Source organism: Dermacentor andersoni, chromosome 11 (assembly GCF_023375885.2).
Source record: "Dermacentor andersoni chromosome 11, qqDerAnde1_hic_scaffold, whole genome shotgun sequence".
Taxonomy (NCBI): Eukaryota; Metazoa; Arthropoda; class Arachnida; order Ixodida; family Ixodidae; genus Dermacentor; species Dermacentor andersoni.
The window spans coordinates 15,097,568-15,117,484 of record NC_092824.1 but is presented as its reverse complement, the minus strand read 5'-3'; the positions used below and the strand labels follow the sequence as shown (position 1 = coordinate 15,117,484).

The window sequence follows — 19,917 nt, the reverse complement described above, 5'->3', positions numbered from 1 at the left end:
ACTGTGGATAGAGATGTGCAGGTTAGGGCTGCGAATCGGTTTATATGTAAAGCCGCGTATACTGCGGATAGAGATGTGCAGGTTAGGGCTGCGAATCTGTTTATATGTAAAGCCGCGTATACTGTGGATAGAGATGTGCAGCTTAGGGCTGCGAATCTGTTTATATGTAAAGCCGCGTATACTGGGGATAGAGATGTGCAGGTTAGGGCTGCGAATCTGTTTATATATAAAGCCGCGTATACTGTGAATAGAGATGTGCAGGTTAGGGCTGCGAATCTGTTTATATGTAAAGCCGCGTATACTGTGAATAGAGATGTGCAGGTTAGGGCTGCGAATCGGTTTATATGTAAAGCCGCGTATACTGTGGATAGAGATGTGCAGGTTAGGGCTGCGAATCTGTTTATATGTAAAGCCGTGTATACTGTGGATAGAGATGTGCAGGTTAGGGCTGCGAATCGGTTTATATGTAAAGCCGCGTATACTGCGGATAGAGATGTGCAGGTTAGGGCTGCGAATCTGTTTATATGTAAAGCCGCGTATACTGGGGATAGAGATGTGCAGGTTAGGGCTGCGAATCTGTTTATATGTAAAGCCGCGTATACTGTGGATAGAGATGTGCAGGTTAGGGCTGCGAATCTGTTTATATGTAAAGCCGCGTATACTGTGGATAGAGATGTGCAGGTTAGGGCTGCGAATCTGTTTATATGTAAAGCCGCGTATACTGTGGATAGAGATGTGCAGGTTAGGGCTGCGAATCTGTTTATATGTAAAGCCGCGTATACTGTGGATAGAGATGTGCAGGTTAGGGCTGCGAATCGGTTTATATGTAAAGCCGTGTATACTGCGGGTAGAGATGTGCATGTTAGGGCTACGAATTGGTTTAATATGTAAAGCCGCCTATACTGGGGATAGAGATGTGCAGGTTAGGGCTGCGAATCGGTTTATATGTAAAGCCGCGTATACTGCGGGTAGAGATGTGCAGGTTAGGGCTGCGAATCTGTTTATATGTAAAGCCGCGTATACTGTGAATAGAGATGTGCAGGTTAGGGCTGCGAATCGGCTTATATGTAAAGCCGCGTATACTGTGGATAGAGATGTGCAGGTTAGGGCTGCGAATCTGTTTATATGTAAAGCCGCGTATACTGTGGATAGAGATGTGCAGGTTAGGGCTGCGAATCGGTTTATATGTAAAGCCGCGTATACTGCGGATAGAGATGTGCAGGTTAGGGCTGCGAATCTGTTTATATGTAAAGCCGCGTATACTGTGGATAGAGATGTGCAGGTTAGGGCTGCGAATCTGTTTAGATGTAAAGCCGCGTATACTGTGGATAGAGATGTGCAGGTTAGGGCTGCGAATCGGTTTATATGTAAAGCCGCGTATACTGCGGATAGAGATGTGCAGGTTAGGGCTGCGAATCTGTTTATATGTAAAGCCGCCTATACTGGGGATAGAGATGTGCAGGTTAGGGCTGCGAATCGGTTTATATGTAAAGCCGCGTATACTGTGGATAGAGATGTGCAGGTTAGGGCTGCGAATCTGTTTATATGTAAAGCCGCGTATACTGGGGATAGAGATGTGCAGGTTAGGGCTGCGAATCTGTTTATATGTAAAGCCGCGTATACTGTGGATAGAGATGTGCAGGTTAGGGCTGCGAATCGGTTTATATGTAAAGCCGCGTATACTGTGGATAGAGATGTGCAGGTTAGGGCTGCGAATCTGTTTATATGTAAAGCCGCGTATACTGCGGATAGAGATGTGCAGGTTAGGGCTGCGAATCGGTTTATATGTAAAGCCGCGTATACTGTGGATAGAGATGTGCAGGTTAGGGCTGCGAATCTGTTTATATGTAAAGCCGCGTATACTGTGGATAGAGATGTGCAGGTTAGGGCTGCGAATCTGTTTATATGTAAAGCCGCGTATACTGGGGATAGAGATGTGCAGGTTAGGGCTGCGAATCTGTTTATATGTAAAGCCGCGTATACTGTGGATAGAGATGTGCAGGTTAGGGCTGCGAATCGGTTTATATGTAAAGCCGCGTATACTGTGGATAGAGATGTGCAGGTTAGGGCTGCGAATCTGTTTATATGTAAAGCCGCGTATACTGGGGATAGAGATGTGCAGGTTAGGGCTGCGAATCTGTTTATATGTAAAGCCGCGTATGCTGTGGATAGAGATGTGCAGGTTAGGGCTGCGAATCTGTTTATATGTAAAGCCGCGTATACTGTGGATAGAGATGTGCAGGTTAGGGCTGCGAATCGGTTTATATGTAAAGCCGCGTATACTGCGGGTAGAGATGTGCAGGTTAGGGCTACGAATTGGTTTAATATGTAAAGCCGCCTATACTGGGGATAGAGATGTGCAGGTTAGGGCTACGAATCGGTTCATATGTAAAGCCGCGTATACTGGGGATAGAGATGTACAGGTTAGGGCTGCGAATGGGTTTATATGTAAAGCCGCGTATACTGTGGATAGAGATGTGCAGGTTAGGGCTGCGAATCTGTTTATATGTAAAGCCGCGTATACTGTGGATAGAGATGTGCAGGTTAGGGCTGCGAATCGGTTTATATGTAAAGCCGCGTATACTGGGGATAGAGATGTGCAGGTTAGGGCTGCGAATCTGTTTATATGTAAAGCCGCGTATACTGTGGATAGAGATGTGCAGGTTAGGGCTGCGAATCTGTTTATATGTAAAGCCGCGTATACTGTGGATAGAGATGTGCAGGTTAGGGCTGCGAATCTGTTTATATGTAAAGCCGCGTATACTGTGGATAGAGATGTGCAGGTTAGGGCTGCGAATCGGTTTATATGTAAAGCCGCGTATACTGTGGATAGAGATGTGCAGGTTAGGGCTGCGAATTGGTTTATATGTAAAGCCGCGTATACTGGGGATAGAGATGTGCAGGTTAGGGCTGCGAATCTGTTTATATGTAAAGCCGCGTATACTGTGGATAGAGATGTGCAGGTTAGGGCTGTGAATCGGTTTATATGTAAAGCCGCGTATACTGGGGATAGAGATGTGCAGGTTAGGGCTGCGAATCTGTTTATATGTAAAGCCGCGTATACTGTGGATAGAGATGTGCAGGTTAGGGCTGCGAATCGGTTTATATGTAAAGCCGCGTATACTGGGGATAGAGATGTGCAGGTTAGGGCTGCGAATCTGTTTATATGTAAAGCCGCGTATACTGTGGATGGAGATGTGCAGGTTAGGGCTGCGAATCTGTTTATATGTAAAGCCGCGTATACTGTGGATAGAGATGTGCAGGTTAGGGCTGCGAATCGGTTTATATGTAAAGCCGCGTATACTGCGGATAGAGATGTGCAGGTTAGGGCTACGTTCTCTACGGAATGACGCAACCAAACGCATGCTACCTGAATATTATCGATGCAACAAATATACGCCTTGAAGCGCACCATTCCTTTATTGAAGCGAATAGCTTTCCAGAAGCGTTCAGGTATTCACTGACATTGAGAATCGTTGTCGATGGTTTCTGCACGATTCTTTTTTCTTACAAGCATTCGGCGACGGCGCTTGTCCGCGTCACGAAGTCCACGTAAATATTTAACTATTTGTCAACATTTCTGCCACAGTGCGCCGCGCGGACGTCGTTTACGTGTTTAATTCTCAAGGCTGTGCCTTGATTTCGCAGGCTGCGCCATTGGTTCCCTGAGCAGCGTGACACCCGTGGCCATCCTGTCCAACGTGTCAAAACTCATCAGCAAGGACGAAGCTGGTACGTACCCGCGGCCATTTTATCTTCGGCCTAAGTATTACGAAGGCTTTCAGTTGACTCTCTACCGCAGCTGCACTATGCCGCTCTAATGGGAAAAAAGAAGAAAAAAAATTCTATTCAACCGAGGTTGACACAAGGTCGTCTTAAACGCGTTAGTGTACCACGTAGTACACTAACGACGAAAATGGCCAGATACCTAGATTAAACGGATCGAGAATCCGTATTAATTCTCCCCAAGAAAACATCTAAATTTGTGCACTTTTGTGCGACACGTGTAGTTTTCCACGCACGCGTGTCGAAGGCGGGCTGAAGGCCGTGCGTACTGAGGCTGCTGTCGCGATAAGAGCGGTCGGTTTGCAGATTGCTAACAAAGACGTAATGTGGCAGAAACGAAGTAGGTCATTTAAGGAACAGACGGCACGGGCGCTGGCGTCGTCTGTATGCACGAGCTCAGTTGGTGCGTGGAATCTGGAAAGGAGCAATGGTGCCTGCTCTAACGTCCGCAAATGCCACTCTGTGCTTATAATCGGACACCGTGTCGAGGTTGGAAGTTAACCAAAGGTCGGTAGGCCGGTTGGCCCTAGGGGCCCACGGTGAAACCACAAATGAGGCACTGCCGGGTGACATGGGTTGCGCCTGTTTTGAAGTGAGACGCACAGCGTAAAATTAGCTTTGAACAAAGACTCGGGAACGTGGATGAAAATCAATGGGCGGCTAAAGGGCACAAGTATCTGTACCTCAATATCGTTAGCGCAAAATTAAGGAAGAGGTCAAGAAAGTTGGCAATCAAGTAATACGGAATTGAAGGTGTGAATAGACCACCCTGAGTCATAAACAAGAAAGTGGGAAAAATAGACAGTGAATTGGACGCAAAGAATGGAAACATAAGAAACCATGGAGAATTACAAGAATGGCAAGAAATAGAAAGACAAATCTGCATAACACAGAGGGCAGTGTGTTGCTATTGTAGTGTTGCTGCAGTGCTTTGTTACAGCGAAATTCCGAAGACAACTCAGCGCATCCTAATACAATGCGAAGGTGCTCACCCAGTGAGACCCGTAGCAAACGTCCACCTTTCAGAAGCGCTGGAATTTAGAGCGTATGGAAGCATTAACCGGTCAGCCGTCGAGGTAAGAGACATTTGCCCCCGTATTCCGAAATGCATCGTAACTGAAAGTCCATGCTTCACTTGATGTAAGTGAACTGGCGTGAACTTGCCCGTTGCTCGTTTCGTTTCCTTTGGCGCGTTCACGGCAGGCGTTATTTAGATAAAGTCAAGCATGAGCTTCGAAGTTAAGATGCATTTCTGAACGCGGTGGTTAGAGTATTGGCGGGAAGAAACCGGGGAAGAAATCGATACGGTCGGATCTGTTACACGCATAGGTAACTGTAAAAGGTAGTTATAGAAGTTTTCGAAAAAGAAAAAAAATATTTAGGACACGTAGGCAAAATGCTGGTGACAAATATCTCCAGATTACATGGTTAGCTCAAGCATGCAGACTATTTGACACCGCACCGGCCCGGAAGGAGATGCCAGTAAACCACCATTGGCAGCATCCTTAATCGTTCGTCGCGTTTCGGCGCTGCTTGCCATATTATGTCGTTGTTCCAACAAGCCCGGCTAACAAACACTTTGCTAGTGCGGATTCCCCTGGGACGTGTCCCTCTTTGAAAAATAAGTTTTGCGCCATGAGCGGGGCAGCGGGGCACGCGCGGCTGACTCGTACGTCGCGCAGTGTGACACTCGTGCACGTGCCGTGGTCGCAGCTGCTGGCCGCTGCGTGCCTCGTGGACGCACGCGCTCATTGTAGGTAGCTGCAGCTGCGAGTGGGTCACGTGGCCCGTGCTTCCCACCCACCACCTGCGCCGCGTTACGTCATCGGCGAACTTCGTGCGCGCGGGAGTCCTTTGTGTTCTGCTGCTTATCCATTTTTCACCTTTACTTATCTTTAAATTATTTATTTACGTTGAGCGTTGTTCACCAGTGAAAATGACTCTATACTTAACGAATAAAGTTATACGTTTTTTTCTTTCTTACTTCATTCTGGCAGCAGATACCTAGTTCTCGAGATAATTGACGGTAAAGGAGTGCCTGACAGAGTGTCAGGAGCACTCCGTCGAGATGACACAATACTCAGGGTGAGATTAAAAAAAGAACATAGAGGGAGAAAAGACACATGTCTTACTATGTGGAACAAGAATGCTGGTAAATACTCATGTTTCACACAAATGCGTTGCTTATGGGGACATACATTAACATAAACCCAAAGTAGAAACTTACAAACACTGTACTCGTCATGCGTTGAAATACGAACATCAAAGGCATTTCAATTTATTGACATTACTTCACATTAGCAGGAACGGCTCATACAGTAGTGCTTAGTTGGAGAGAGATATAGAAAAAACGCACTGTAGATATGATACATAGCATATGCAAGCTATTTTTATTTATTTATCTTTATTTTCAATACTGCTGCTCTCCTTCGAGAGCATATCAGTTGGGCAGTACAGTAATTCATCTGTGCAGTGCAAGGAAATCAAAGTATAGGTTATACAAAAAAAACGACATAAGCAGTGCAAGTTATACATACTATACAAGTAAACCATGTTGAGATCAAACGGAATAGTAAATAATGAAAAGAAGGAAAAAAGGAAGAGGCTTTATAACAATATCACAGGTATCACTAGAGGCAAGTAATAAACCAGAAGTAGCTGAAATAAAACTACAAGTTTTTGAGAATCATTATGGCATACGAATAAGCGGTCGTAAATGAGAGGGTTCAATAAAATTTTCTATAGAATAAAGCAATCTGTGCCGGTGACCCTGCATGCATAGGTACTGTTATTCACACAGTTTTTTTTTTTCTATTTGTGACATAAATCCGGATAACGATTCAATGTTGGTGATTGTAGCATCAAGTTGGTTCCATTCTGCAATTGCGAGTGGGAAGAAGGAATACTTGAACGTGTCATTTTTACATGCGTATTCTGTCAATGTGTGCGCATGCTTGTTACGTGTAGGTCGAGCCTCGGAGAATGAGATGTATTTGAAGGTATCTATCTTATAGTTATTTTTTAGTAGTTGAAACAAGAATTTTAAACGAGCGTGTTTCCCTCTTGTGGATAGCGTTCCCAAACCGGACTGGGTTAAAAGATTTGTTGGCGAGTCTGTACGTTTATTTGTGATATGGATGAACCTTACAGCTTTCCTTTGTATTGATTCTAGTTTACTTATGTTAGTCAGTGTATGCTGAAACCAGACTGTGTTAGCGTATTCGAGGACAGGCCTTACAAATGATGTGTAAGCTAGCAGCTTCGTTGTCTTGGTTGCCAGCGCCAGGCTTCCTTTTAAGAAAAATATTTTGCGCAGCACCTTTGAGATTATATTCCTGATATGTTTGTGCCACTTGAGCTCCTAGATTAATGTAACGCCTAGATATTTGTGTTCTTCAACTTTGTTAAGTGGAGTGCCGTTAATATGTGAACATCCGCACACAAGCACAAAAATAGTGCGATATAAGGAAAGGAAAATAAGCGCAATAATAGCGCGCAAGAAATTGCATAGATGTTGCAACGGACTATCGGCGCTATTTTTACAGACACAGTCCTTGGCACGGCCTCGTCTGCCCCGCAGTCGACGCGTGAGCCTGCATCTCGAATCGCAGGGTTTCCGGCGTGCTGATAAGCCCGAGCAACGAGATGTAGTTCTGTAACGAGCAGGAATGCAGCCGGCACATCTGCTCAGCACGTTGTGTCGGCGGAACTGCAGAGCCGATTGGGCACAGTGTGACGTTACTTGGCTTCATCACTTTTGCAGCCAAATACGCTACGCGTCCCGGGGACGCCTTCCAGCTACCCACGCGCGCGCTTCGATGGCAGGACAGCACGACTGCGCCTCGACCGTCCGTGTATTTACCGTCGCGGTGATGAAGTGGGAGAAAGCGTTAAGTCACGCAGTTGAAGCCTTCGCAAGCGAACTTTCCCGTGAAATCATCCCATTGACATTTTCTGTCTCTAAAATTCGGCCCAACCCTGCGCTCCGAAATCCTGCATTCGTCGGACCCGCGGCCCAGTTTGCTGGGTTCGCGGTAGGTTTTAATCGACGCGCACTCGTACGTGTTGGAGTGTAGTAGAGAGTGGTCGAGTGGATAAAATTGCCTTTTCTCGCTCAGTCGCCGCGTGTCGAAAAATTATGCGAGGGCGCTGCGAGCGAACTGTATTAAAGCGGAGATGCACTTCGTGGCGATTTCAACGTGATTTCGCTGCGGGCGCTGAGACCGATTGCACGCGAAAGCTCTTATAATGGTGCTTTATTTCAAATGCGAGTTTATCATTATCAGCAGCAGCAGCAGCAGCCTGGTTACGGCCACTGCAGGGCAAAGGCCTATCCAATACTTCTCCAACTACCCCGGTCATGTACTGACTGTGGCCATGTTGTCCCTGCAAACTTCTTAATCTCATCCGCCCACCTAACTTTCTGCCGCCCCCTGCTACGCTTCCCTTTCCTTGGAATCCAGTCCGTAACCCTTAATGACCATTGGTTATCTTCCCTCCTCACTACATGTCTTGCCCATGCCAATTTCTTTTTTTTTTTTATTTCAGCTAAGATGTCATTAACTCGCGTTTGTTCCCTCACCCAATCTGCTCTTTTCCTATCCCTTAACGTTACGCCTATCGTTCTTCTTTACATAGCTCGTTGCGTCGTCGTCAATTTAAGTAGAAGCATTTTCGTAAGCCTGCCCCGTACGTGAGTACTGGTAAGACACAGCTGTTATACACTTTTCTCTTGATGGATAATGGCAACCTGCTGTTCATGATCTGAGAATGCCTGCAAAACGCACCCCAGCCCATTCTTATTTTCTGATTATTTCGGTCTCATGATCCGGATCCGCAGTCACTACCTGCCCTAAGTAGATGTATTCCCTTACGACTTCCAGTGTCTCGCTACCTATCGTAAACTGCTGTTCTCTTCCGAGACTGTTAAACATTACTTTAGTTTTCTGCAGGTTAATTTTTAGACCCACCCTTCTGCTTTGCCTCTCCAAGTCAGTGAGCATGCATTGCAATTGGTCCCCTGAGTTACTAAGCAAGGCAATATCATCAGCGAATCGCAAGTTACTAAGGTATTCCCCATTAACGTTTATCCCCAATTCTTCCCAATCCAGGTCTCTGAATACCTCTTGTAAACACGCTGTCAATAGCATTGGAGAGATCGTATCTCCCTGCCTGACGCCTTTCTTTATTGGGATTTTGTTGCTTTCGTTATGGAGGGCTACGGTGGCTGTGGAGACGCTATAGATATTTTTCAGTATTTTTACATACGGCTCGTCTACACCCTGATTCCGTAATGCCTCCATGACTGCTGAGGTTTCGACTGAATCAAACGCTTTCTCTTAATCAATGAAAGCTATGTATAAGGATTGATTGTATTCCGCACATTTCTCTATCACCTGATTGATAGTGTGAATATGGTCTATATTTGAGTAGCCTTTACGGAATCCTGCTTGGTCCTTTGGTTGACAGAAGGCTAAGGTGCTCCTGATTCTATTTGCGATTACCTTAGTAAATACTTTGTAGGCAACGGGCAGTAAGCTGAGCGGTCTATAATTTTTCAAGTCTTTGGCGTCCCCTTTCTTATGGATTAGGATTGTGTTAGCGTTCTTCCAAGATTCCGGTGCGCTCGAAGTCATGAGGCATTGCGTATAGAGGGAGGCCAGTTTTTCTAGAACAATCCGCCCACCATCCTTTAACAAATCTGCTGTTACCTGATCCTTCCCAGCTGCCTTCCCCCTTTGCATAGCTCCCAAGGCTTTCTTTACTTCTTCCGGCGTTACTTGTGGGATTTCAAATTCCTCTAGACTATTCTCTGTTCCATTAGCGTCTGGAGTGCCACTGGTACTTTACAAATCTCTATGGAACTCCTCAGCCACTTGAACTATCTCATCCATATTAGTAATGATATTGCCGGCTTTCTCTCTTAACGCATACATCTGATTCTTCCCTAGTCCTAGTTTCTTCACTGTCTTTAGGCTTCCTCCGTTCCTGAGAGCATGTTCAATTCTATCCGTATTATAGTTCCTTATGTCAGCTGTCTGTGCGGTAAATGTTTTTTAATGGTTCTACTTGCTTTGGTGCGCCCGCGACTCTTCTCTGCTGGTACCACTTGTAAATTTAACCAGGTGAACTGCTATTTTTAACACTGTTTTCTAAAACTACTTTTTGCCACAGAAGCCGCCTATCTGCAACATGAAACTATGAAAGAAAACGTTATTGATATCGTGTCATTTTACGCGCTATTTTTGTTGGTGGAATATTGACCACGTACAATGATCAAAGAAAACCAACTATAGTGAAATCAACCAGGGTAATTGACTGCGTTGCGCGAAGGGATGCATGTGACCAATGCACTTCTAGGTAAATCTAAGCTTATATAGACATATATATCAAAGACATACATCTAAGGGAAAAATTTTATTATAAATGCACTGATTTAAAGAGTGAGAACTCCCGACCGTCTTAAGCGTGTTTCTTTTAAAAGCTGCACCAGTCCCAGGTGAACCAATAAACTTTCCGAGAAAATAATCAAGGCAATTATTGGACGTTAATATGAAGAACGGTTTTAGGGAAAATATGTTGCATATGTACTCAGACTGTATCGGGGAGACCGGGAAGTCTCTACCAATGTAATCTCCGTGGCTTGTCTGGCGATCTCATTCGACGTGCCAGCAAGGGAAATGAAGTAGAAACATATATAGTCTAATCGAATGGTGTTTGCTATTCCGATCGTGTTCAACTTCAGAATGAACTATTAAATATTATCGAATAGCCGTTCCCGTCCAAATGTAAGCATAACAGCACTTTGAAGTGTCGAATGAATGAATGAATGAATGAATGAATGAATGAATGAATGAATGAATGAATGAATGAATGAATGAATGAATGAATGAATGAATGAATGAATGAATGCTTGGTGGTTAATGGCGCAGGGGCCAGGTATGGCCGAAGAGCGCCAAACTGTTTTGTCGAATTAAAGTGCCAAACTAAAGTGTCGAATGTGATGGGCCGATGCAAGTGAGGACTCTTATTCCGAATGATTATGCTGCTGGAGAGTCGTGGCTGTTGCCCAGAGGCGCACCAGTTCCGGAGAGAATTAACGCACGGGTGCTAATCGGTTCTGCTAAACAAGTTCCTAGGTGTTATTCAATATTCAATATCTTGGGGCAGCATGTACATCTGCTAACTTGATTAAGATAAGGAAAACATTTTCCAACAGTATCGCCATGTCTGCAACCCATTAAAACTGGGTGCCCGATGTGGTACCACACTTACCTTCTTAACGAACACAGCAGATCTGCCAATATCTATCTCCACGTGTATGTGAGGCATGCCGTTCGTTTAATTTCTTCGTTATTGTTCTTATGATAGGGCACATGATAACGGAAAGCAGCCGTTTGTATTACAGAAGCAGCTTAGTTAAACGAACGTCCAGTTGGGAACGGCAATAAATTTAGGCATGAAATATCAGATAAGCGCAGCATGTTTTTCTCATAAGTCAGACTCGAGAATAGTTTCTTTCGTTTACACCCCTGAAAAAAGCCGAAGGACGCAGCTCCCTCCTTTTTCGTATATTTTAATTGAACAATTCTGGCGTTTTACGTTTCGCGATATGATTATGAAGCACCCGGTTCGGTTCTCATCACCTTGGGTTTTTTTAACGTGCAACTGAACAGAAGTACGCGAGTGTTTTTCCATTTCGGTTGCATCGAATTCCGCGACCTGGTTTGAACCCGTACGTGAGCTCGAGTTTAGCAGCTAAACGCCATATAGATTATGTAGCCACTAATTAGGCTACCGCGCCGCCTTTTTTTTTGTTGTTGTTAAGCACGGACTGGACAAAAAATTTTACACGGCTTACGGGCCCAAGATTAGCATACATATGATGGCTACCAACGACTGTTTTCGGCGCCCCAGGTCCGACCGCAATAAAAGAACCCGTACCAATTACTCAGCATTCTATTACGCGAGGAAGACGGAAACATGGAATGTTGCACTGCAGCTTTTTCCTTTGCTATTACTATAAGAATACCTCCCGTAAATCTGAGTGCAGGGCGCCGGATGTGGCAGATATGTTTTACTAGTTTGAAGCGGCAAGCAGTCTGTTTACATCTGTTTTTCCGTCTGCGTTACGCAAGACCTACTGATGGAAAACTATATGCGCAAAAATACACACGAGAGATGCATGCTACGTGAAGAACAAGATAAGTATTCGTTCTCCAAAAGGAAGCGTACAATAATGCAGTATACAGAATGAAAGCCGACACTGCGACGGCAATGCACGCGCGATCACCGAGCGGCATTAAAAAAAAGTAAAGTGAAAGCGAAAGAAAGGCATCGATTTCCAAGCCATAATTGCATGTCATATCCAAATATAAACACCGTTTGAGCGGTCTGAACGCATATACCAGCGCGCGAAGTAGTACGAACGGACGGACGATGGATGAGCGTCCCCTTTGGAACGTGATGTCTTAGTGGGTTGCGCCACCAAGCTCTTGCTATTATGCTACCTAATGCCCTATCTAGGTTAAAAGAATATATATCCAATCCACTCTGATCGCAGTGCCACGACAGTATTTTTCGTCGTCGCGCGCCCAGCCGCTCGTCCCACTCAACCGTATTCTAGTGGACTCTAGTTAGTGTGCTTAGCCAGCCGCTCTCTGCACATTTCCTTCCAATATGATTGCGCATCTTCGGTCGACGATTGGGAGGTATTCGTTTATCGTGCAAATGGTAAACTGGGTGAGTTGGTGAGCCTTCGTTGTTGCGAAAAGCGCGAACGGACAAGGACGAATGAAGAACACAGGACGCCCGCGTTTGTCGAGTGCTCAGTTGCAACGCGCCCATTGTGGTTTTGGAACATGCGTGCGCTTAGCGCCTCTAAACAGTTTCAGGTGCTGGTCTACAGAGCGGCGCTGGAGGACGGCAAAGCTATCTCCCGACGTGATGACGTCTTGGGCCGAGTTCACTCGGCCACCATTTTGGCGCGTTGCACTTCCTCCTCTCTCCGTGATCGCGCGTGACGTAGTTTGTTTCGCGTGGTCGCGCAGGCAAGGTGTTCTCCTTCTGGAGTTCGTGCGAGTCCCTGGTGCCGATTGCGGGCAACCTCTTCTCCAGCCTCGTGTTCAACGCCGTGCTCGAGATCGACGCCGGGCTGCCCTTCTTCATCTCCGCCGGACTGATGGTCGTCCCGCTCTGCGCGGTCACGTGAGTCTTCTTCACGGTCGCACGACCACATCGACTACATTCACCAGCAAGTCATATTAAATGTATATTACTCTAAAACTGGCGTAGGTGTAGAGCTGCATTTTTTGTCACTCACTTATGCCTCGCAAAGGCAGAATCATGGATGGATGGATACAACTTTCTTGAAGGCAGAATCATGAGTCAAAAATCTTCGAGATTGCTTTTAAAACTGATACCTCTCGCCTTTCTTTATTTTGTGCATCTGTGTGTTTGCACGTGTGAGTGTGCGCGCGCTATACTGGTCGCCGCCCCATGAGCGCCCCCCCCCCCCCCCCCCCCGCCTTCCGCCTTCCGTTTAAGGGAGACTTTGGGCCCTGGGTGTAGCCGACATTCTAGTTGACATTTAAAAGAAATAAATATGGAGCTAGGCAGGCCATGTAATGCGTGGGGCAGATAAGCAGTGTCTATTAGAGAGTTACAGAATGGTTGCCAAAAGACGGTAAGCGCAGTATACCAGCTGATATTATACCAACGCCCGTATTGCTCTGTAACGAAGTAGCAACTCCGCGCGCCGTGTTAAGGTCGCCGCCTGCAGACGTCCGCTCGTGCACTGGCTGGAATTGCAGAAATCCCCATTTCCTCGCAGGTACTGCCTGTACAGAGAAGTGGCTGTGTACTCGACGCTACCTCGAAACGACGTGGACTGTGAGCGGGACTCCAGGGCCACTCCTGCCGCCGTGCCCTCCTAGCAATGTGCAGCGTGACCTCTTTTAGCATCGCCCGCCCGCCGCTGGTCTTCCAGCCTGCGAAGTCTTCCCATTTTTAAGTGCCAAGCGAAGAGTCACGTGGGCGTGACACGGCGCCCAAACGCCCAAACCACTGTCACGCCCGCTGCTGGCAATAGAATGCCTCCAATGACTTTCGTCACTCGCGCGTGAAGCACTCGTCGAGGAATACCGCGCGACAACCTCCTGTTGACTTAGTTGGCACGGATTTAAGTAACCCGGCGTAGGCAGATAGTCAGTAAACGAGAGGTCGACCTAATACCGCCTTAGCCGTTAAAAAAAAATGTCCGTAGAATGTGGTACTGATGAATGGACCAAACACTTACGGGCGGTCAGGAATCTGTGAACAATTTTTCGGGATTAAGGGATCTGTAAAATTAAGAAATCAAGGTGCCTGTGCGAGACACGATTGTAGAGTCAGAATTAAGGAGTCTGTGTGAACGAGATATTTCTACAGGTTGCGAAATATGTGTGTGTGCACTTGACATTGTGTGGTGAGCTATCTTACTAATATCATGTACGAGCGGCCCAAACTGAGCTGGCGCGTAAGAGAACTTGACGGAGCGCAGCTGAAACGCGCGTGCATGAAAGACGGACGAGCATTACGGATGCGATAAACACTCGCGGACTGCTTTCTGGGCAAGGAAATATGTACGGGCGCGCAGCTTCTGCACAAGCGCCACTGCGCCAAGTAGTCCAGCGGCATTTGACAGCGCTTTGGGTGTCGTGTAACAGACGCTGAAACGGCGTAGCTTCTACGTGCGAAGGTTTCGCGTTTGCCCAGACGCGGAAACGTGGGGGAAATAAGCCAGATTTACTCTGGCATATTTTGTCTTGTCTTCGTGTCCCCAGGCAACGCAAAGACATCCTGAGGTTATCCGCAGGATGTGGAATCGCGGATATTTCAACATCCTCAGGCCATCCTAAAGTGTCGTCAACTGATCCTACTTGGATTCATTCGTCCGAACACACTGTGAGCATTCTTTGAACATAGTGCCAGGATCATCTCTGGACCACTTCAGTACCTTTCCTATGCACATTTAAATAAGTCGTGAATGTGATTACATACTCGTGCTGTACAGTTGAATTACATGTGTAAATGTCACTGCTGACCCAAATCCATTTCTTTCTCCAAATCACATACTGTGAACATTCTTTTGACATTTTGCCAGGACCATCTCTGGACCACTAAGGCACGTTTCCAGGACGTGCTCACGTCCACATCTAAAGAATCCATGAATATGAATATATGGTGGTGTTGTACCATGGAATCATTTGTGCAACAGTCACTGCTGGCCTACTCTTTAAATATCTGATGTACACATCACAATGCAGTGCGTAACATACTTTTTTGCAAAAAGAAGGCTCGAAAAAGCTTAAATATAAAGTTTATTTTAAAGACATGCATACATAAGGCATCGCTCTTAATGGGCAAAATAATTGTCTGCCTGCTACAGCAATGCAAAAATGGGTAATAAAGTGTGGCTTACTGAAAATGACTAGAAAATAAGGAATTAAAATACAATCCTTAAACATTAAAGAACGGCAAAGTAAGAATGGGTATTAGAATGAGAAAATTATCATTAAAACAAAACGTTGTGGAAGAAAGTCCTTTGGTGCTGTGGTTGGAACATGCTGCACTTCAGTGAGGCCTGCGTTGTCACTCCAACAGCTCATGAAAAGACGTACAATGAATCACAGATTCAGGGTCTCTGACTTACTTTTACAAGAAAAACAAGGGAAGCAAGTGAGAAGACATGCCAGTAACTTGCCAATTCAAGATGTACTCTTCAATTAAAAGGGAAATTTCGGAAATGAACTCTCAATGAGGAGAAAGTAAAGGCGTATATCTTCGTGAGAGAAGGTGAGGTGTGCAGACACCAACACGAGAGAACCAGACAACACAAACGCCGTTTGAGCTTTCTGGTTCTCGTGTGTTTGTGTTTGTATGCCTTACCTTTTGTCAGAACGAACCCCTACCAAACTAGCTCAACTTTCTGTAGTTCTAAGCACATACCATACTTATTCGATTATAAGGTGAGTGTGCAGTTGGGGGACCAAAGAAAAGAAAACCAGTATGAACAATAATATCGGGTGATATACAGTAGCTGACGAATTATTGAGACCTGTCGGCATTCGCTAGAAATACCGAAAAGCACAGCACCTCATCTTACTCCCGAGGTGTCGGCGGTGGGTGGATGTTAGCAGAATAAACCGAATGGCCAGTTGGGATTATATGCGGATGTTGCCTTATGGTGTGGTATCCTAGCAGTGCTGCCACAGAAGCCGCGTTTCAAGGAGAAATTCACGTGTAACCCACACTTCATCTTTATTAAATTTTACTTTAAAATATTCGGTATGGAATGTACGCACAGAATACCATGCTGGCTCACCTGCCAAAGCTTATTAGTTGCTACAACTCTCACGGCTGTCTAAAATGAGGATCGCCAGAGATGTGGCACTGCTACCGTCATATTGAAAAAGTCACTGAATCTATCAGCGTCGAGTATAAGGTACGGGGTAACTTCTAGGTTGAGGATTTCAGAAAAACACCTCGCCTTCTCGTATAAATACGGGAAGTAGACACTTCATGCAAACAGCAGAGTACCAGCATAAAAAAACCTGTGGCCTGTATGCATATTCCACTAAATAATGTTAAACTGCCTAATATAATCATGTTTCTGATTGCATTTTTAAGCACCTTTCAGATCAGCTGCAGGAAAACCTTTGAAGTATATTCAATAGTTAAATGTTATTAGGTGGAAACCTAAATTTAAAATTTACGAGAACCTATCAGAAGAAATACTCGCCAGTGGCTTTCTCAGACTGTTTGTTATTCTTTCTAAGCTTCTCCCCAGCATGTCGGAGCCACGTTTTTACAACGTCCTCAACTTCGCTTCTTTTTACAGTTTCAAATGTGCACTTAAAATTTTCTGCAACAATAAGGAGATGCTCTGTAGTTATCTTGACAGTCAGTCACGACATAAAAGAGACCAGGGTCATAACAGAAAGTCTAACAAAAAAGAGTGGGTTGCAGTTTAGTTTACACAAATTAATGCTGTCGATTAGCTGTCAATAAAAACATTCCAGGATATACATTTAATTCAGTTATCTTCCTTATCTGGCCACGATGGGGGGCAAAGGTTTATGAGCAAGCCAGTGATAAACAATTTTATATGGCAAGAGCAAATATTGTCGGCTCAAGAGTGGAGAAAGATTCAAACTTCACAACTCGCATGTTTCAGTTATGCGGCTAGAAACCACAGATGGCCTTTGAAGGTGTAGTGTGCACCCAATGTAGCCCTCGTGATTATTTTATCAGCCAACAGGTAGCCATTGTTCAATTTATATTACGCATGATGCACCTATGTGGTTATTCACAAAAAGTAGATAAATTGTACATGTGCTCTCTTCAATGTGAACTTATTTGGTATTCAGCCAATGTGCACGCAAGAGTTCTTGTCGAGAAAAAATTTAAAAAATGATTAAAAGTCAATAGCACAAGTACTCCTTAAATGTGCAAGGTGTTGAAGGGCTTAGAAAACTATGCTGGCACACCACAGCCAACTGCTGAAAGCTACATATTATGTGTGTAATTTAACGCTAGAAGTCCATTTCCCCGGAGGGTGAAGGGGAAGAAATTTGCCAAAAACAGAAGCAGGATATTGAAGAAAAAGATGTTTGTGGTAACTGACATAAGTGCAGTCGTGGATAAATAGGGTACAGTGTCCACCAGGTAACACTTGAAAGACAACTGAAAATTGAATTACATAATCAAGCAATTGTACTTACTATATATCAGGTCACACGTTGTCAACGACAAGAACTTATTTCCTTTTTGTCCGAGCAAACTACAGTGAACAGCCGCTTCCTGGGTAATGAGGGCTTCAAGAATTAAAATTAATTAAATTATGGGGTTTTACGTGCCAAAACCACTTTCTGATTATGAGGCACGCCGTAGTGGACTCCGGAAATCTCGACCACCTGGGGTTCTTTAACGTGCACCTAAATCTAAGTACACGGGTGTTATCGCATTTCGCCCCCATCGAAATGCGGCCGCCGAGGCCGGAATTCGGTCCCGCGACCTCGTGCTCAGCAGCCTAACACCATAGCCACTGAGCAACAACGGCGGGTGGCTTCAAGAATGCGGCGCGTACAAAAACTAACATTTCTTCCTCCTAAGGCAGCGAGTTCCCGTATCTGCAATTCACAAGGTTTTATACCATTATAGGAATACCAACAGTTCAGATAACACTAAGCAATATTTTATAGCAGGTGAATTTTCATAAAACCCACTGACTGAAAGCGAGTTTCAGGATGCAGCGCCACGTTCACTAAAACATGATTGAAGATTTTAAAGCAGCATAAAGAATCCTAAACAAGATCCACATCTTATACCAAACAGCATGCTACAAGTTTCTAGCATGATACTATGTTTTCACAGGCGTTTTATACCTCAGATGTCTTATGCTTAGTATCTCACAAAAAAAAAAGTTCAATGCAATTCCAAATGACAGGCAAAGTAGTAGTCTTGTTTTATTTCATTTATGCACTTAAAGAAGCCCTACAATGGCACTGCAACAAACCTCTAATATCATTGCTATACCGTCTTCAGTCCCACTGTCCACACCCATGGACAACTTTCATCCTTCTCATAAATAAACCGGAAGTGATAGGCTAATATATTTGGTGTAATGGAAAACTGATTGCAGGTGGCAGCATATGTCAAGCGTGTAATCCTTTTGTTGCAACCAGTTTTTTAGAAGATTGAAACTTTGTACATCATGTACTACTGCACGATCAACGGCAAAAATTATTAATGTGCAGAACATTTTAAATGCCACTAGATATGTAGTCATGCAGATATGTAGTGGCATGTAGAAATTTTCTAGTGGTAATGCCACTAGAAAACTATAGAAATGGGCTCATTGTCCACACACATATAGGTGCTGATATGAGTAAGTGCCCACACCATCTGTTCAAGGAAGTAGCCATATTCAGGTTCGCTAGAGACCAGTTGACATAATTGCTGACTTTGAAAGGTACTGTGTTATGTTGGATCTGAGGAATATACATGTACACTGTTCACAGAATTAGTCCTTTAAGACATAGCAATTATACATTACTTTTTTGTTCTTTAAGTGCAAAAGGCTAGGTGCATTTCACACTTGTATATTTTCATTATTTATTCCCCGTGATGTTATGTAATGATATGTAACCCCCTATATAATGCTTGTAAAAGGGCCTTTACGGTACATGAATAAAACATTTATTTTTCTACCTGGAATTAAGAACTGCAGTGCACATAAAACCTGCTACATATACAACAAGCAAGGATACTTGCTTATTTCATACACAGAAAGCTGGAAATGTTTACCGTGAGATATGGCAATCAACCTCACGCTTATCAAATTCGTATATAACAATGCTCCACAAAAAACGCTTACCAACTGTGACTCCATTGCAGCACCTTCTGAAAGGTTTTGATCAAACAGTTCAAACTCGGTGATGGCACAAAATGGTTTTTCTAACAAATCTGCTTCAGGCTGTGGTTGTCGGTCACATAGCTTTGCTTTTATTACATCTAGTTGGCTTCCCAGGTGCTTGAATTTCAATATTACTGTTTGTAGAAGCCTGATGACCTGCTTAATGCCTGAAATTCGCGAAGAAAATGTGTGAGGACACTCTGGCTGATCAGTTAACATTCGTGCAGTTGCCAGGTTTAGTTTGGTTTGTTTAGTGTGATGCAGTCCTTCATTGATAAACTATAACTAGCTCCTAGCCAACTGTCAAAATCAGAGCTGACTGGTGTGGAACTTCAGCACAGTACAGTCGCCCATCCTTCATTCTTGCCAAGCCCACAAGAGTGGTTGCTTTGCTATTACAAGAGTATCAGTAAAAAATAGAATTTAATAATCTTCTTTAATGCCCCTTTGCTATGTTGAGTTCATTTGTTGGCCTCTGGGAACTCGGAAACATTTCTCTGCCAAGCCTTCTGTCCACTTATAGACGTGGTGCCACCACTGTGTGGGCTTATGACTAAAAGCTATGTGAAGAACAGTGTGAAAAGGTAGCACAGGTGAGGTGTTTTCATGGGAAAATTCGATTAAGTTTGCCAAACCATTTTCCTTAGTGAAATGCAGCCAATATTTGAATCGGG

General features: G+C 44.6%; 1 protein-coding gene across 2 annotated transcripts in view; it reads left to right on the top strand.

Annotated features, from left to right (window-relative positions):
• The window catches only part of LOC126517593 (lysosomal proton-coupled steroid conjugate and bile acid symporter SLC46A3-like), a 101,640-nt gene extending 82,603 nt beyond the window's left edge, over nt 1-19,037 (top strand). For both annotated transcript variants that reach the window (XM_055064363.2, XM_050167358.3), the window contains 3 exons: nt 3,649-3,732; nt 12,837-12,993; nt 13,619-19,037. In XM_055064363.2, the coding sequence (XP_054920338.1) occupies nt 3,649-3,732; nt 12,837-12,993; nt 13,619-13,721 (344 nt within the window). In that variant the 3' untranslated portion in view covers nt 13,722-19,037. The remainder of the gene's footprint in view (nt 1-3,648; nt 3,733-12,836; nt 12,994-13,618) is intronic.
• The last annotated feature ends 880 nt before the right edge of the window (nt 19,038-19,917 follow it).